The sequence below is a fragment of the Callithrix jacchus genome, chromosome 6, assembly GCF_049354715.1.
Source record: "Callithrix jacchus isolate 240 chromosome 6, calJac240_pri, whole genome shotgun sequence".
NCBI lineage: Eukaryota > Metazoa > Chordata > Mammalia > Primates > Cebidae > Callithrix > Callithrix jacchus.
This window is the reverse complement of record NC_133507.1, coordinates 27337850-27339696: the sequence shown is the minus strand read 5'-3', so window position 1 is coordinate 27339696 and position 1847 is coordinate 27337850. Positions and strand designations below refer to the sequence as shown.

Sequence of the window (1847 nt, the reverse complement as noted above, 5' to 3'; positions counted from 1 at the left end):
CTGTGCCCGCCAAGGTCATGATCCCAGAAATAAATGGACCTTTGTTGTCTATGATGGTTTGATCAGTATCTGCCTCCATTAGATTTTAAGCTCTTTGAGGATAGTCTGCTTTTGCTTACTGAAAGTTCACCGGAACCTAGCACATAAGAGCCACTTGATGTATGTTAAGTAAGTGAATGAATTCTGGGAGCTCACTGGGAGCACTGATTGTGTCTTATTCGTAGGTCTCCTTCTAGTATTTGGAGGGCCTAAGGTGTAAACCAAACTAAGATACTTTCTTTTCTCCTATATTTGCTTTCATAATTGCCAAACAAACATATTTGCAAAGCGATGGCTTTTATATGATTGAAAATTGGTAAAATAACAACTAAACCTAATTATCATTGCACTTAAAGTTGATGGGATGGCAATGTTTGGGATGGACGAGCATTTAAGATATAATTTCATGGCTTCTTCTCACTGCTAACCCTGGATTAATCAATAACCCTTGCTGATTCTCTTAACCCTACCTGTGCCTCTGAAAATTGTCCCCAAATTAAACCCTCTTCACTGAACCTTTTGAATTTGCCACTTAAATACTGACTAATAAAGTCATTGGTGTTTAGAGTGACACTGGACCCATGGAACGAGGGCCATTATTGTAGAAGGGGCCCCATGGAAGCTCTTGGAATTGCTTCCTTGTGCCAAAATAGTAAATCAAAAGCAATACTGCATCTTCAGGGTACCTGAATTGTGCCCTCATCAAAGACTTGAGAGATGCAGAACAGGTGGTTCTAATCACATCACTGTTTAAGTCACCTGTCTGGCTTATGCCAAAGTCAGGTGGGTTGTAGCGAATGACTATGGATTTTCTTTTTTTTTTTAATCTTCCATTATTTTATTATTATTATATATATATATATGCAGATCTGTTTTATGTACAATTGGTTCTATCAAATAATCAGACCAAGGCATTCTACTGGTAATTTCCCCCCCAAATCAATTCAGGTAGAATTAAGATATTTATGCACTTCATGGGCTATCAAAACTTGAGACACTTCACGGGCTATCAAAACTTGAGACTTCATTATCAATTTCAGTTCTGAGGCCAACACACAATTCAAAATATACATGAACTAGGTTAAGGCGATAAGAGTGGGCTGAAAGAAACCATGGATTCAGAACAATGAAACTGTGTATTTTGCTTGTATAAGTCATAACATGAACAGAAAGTATTGTGCCTATCTCATAGCTCTTCAGTGTAGAGGGAGCGGCTTCTGAACATCTAAGGTGATTGCACAGCAGGTGGGAAACAGCTGGTGTAGCCTGCTGGAGGCTTCGCCCAGGGAGGGCTCATTTCTTCTCTGCCTCTCCTTTTTTGGGTTCTTGTTTCAATTTGTAATCAGCCAGGGCGGCCTTGATTGCATCTTCAGCCAGCATGGAGCAGTGCAGTTTCACGGGAGGAAGGCAGAGCTCCTTGGCGATATCTGTATTTTTGATAGTCAAGGCTTCCTCCACCGTCTTTCCTTTCACCCATTCAGTGGCTAATGAGCTGCAGGCAATTGCAGAACCACAGCCAAACGTTTTAAACCCAGCATCCACAATCTTCCCCTTTTCATCCACTTGAATCTGTAATTTCATTACATCACCACATGCTGGAGCCCCGACCAATCCAGTTCCAACATTTTTAGATGTCTTGTCAAGGGACCCCACGTTTCTAGGATTTTCATAATGATCAACAACCTTCTTGTGATAGAGCCGGGCCGGGGCTGACAGCTCCCGAGCAGGGAGGCGGGGGCTCCGGAGCAGCAGGGCCGACGCCGCCCGTCTCAGACGGCCAGCCCCAGCCGCCGCCATCTTGCCGGCCT

At 43.0% G+C, this 1847-nt stretch overlaps 1 protein-coding gene across 1 annotated transcript; it reads right to left on the bottom strand.

Annotated features, from left to right (window-relative positions):
* Window positions 1–1156: 1156 nt before the first annotated feature.
* Window positions 1157–1847, bottom strand: LOC100411089 (iron-sulfur cluster assembly enzyme ISCU). The gene has a single exon (XM_008998514.4). The coding sequence runs from the start codon at window positions 1834–1836 to the stop codon at window positions 1333–1335; it is 504 nt and encodes a 167-aa protein (XP_008996762.1). The 5' UTR covers window positions 1837–1847; the 3' UTR covers window positions 1157–1332.

What these genes read in the sequence shown, in the direction of transcription:
- LOC100411089 (XM_008998514.4), bottom strand. Translation starts at nt 1,836, where the DNA reads ATGGCGGCGGCTGGGGCTGGCCGTCTGAGACGGGCGGCGTCGGCCCTG.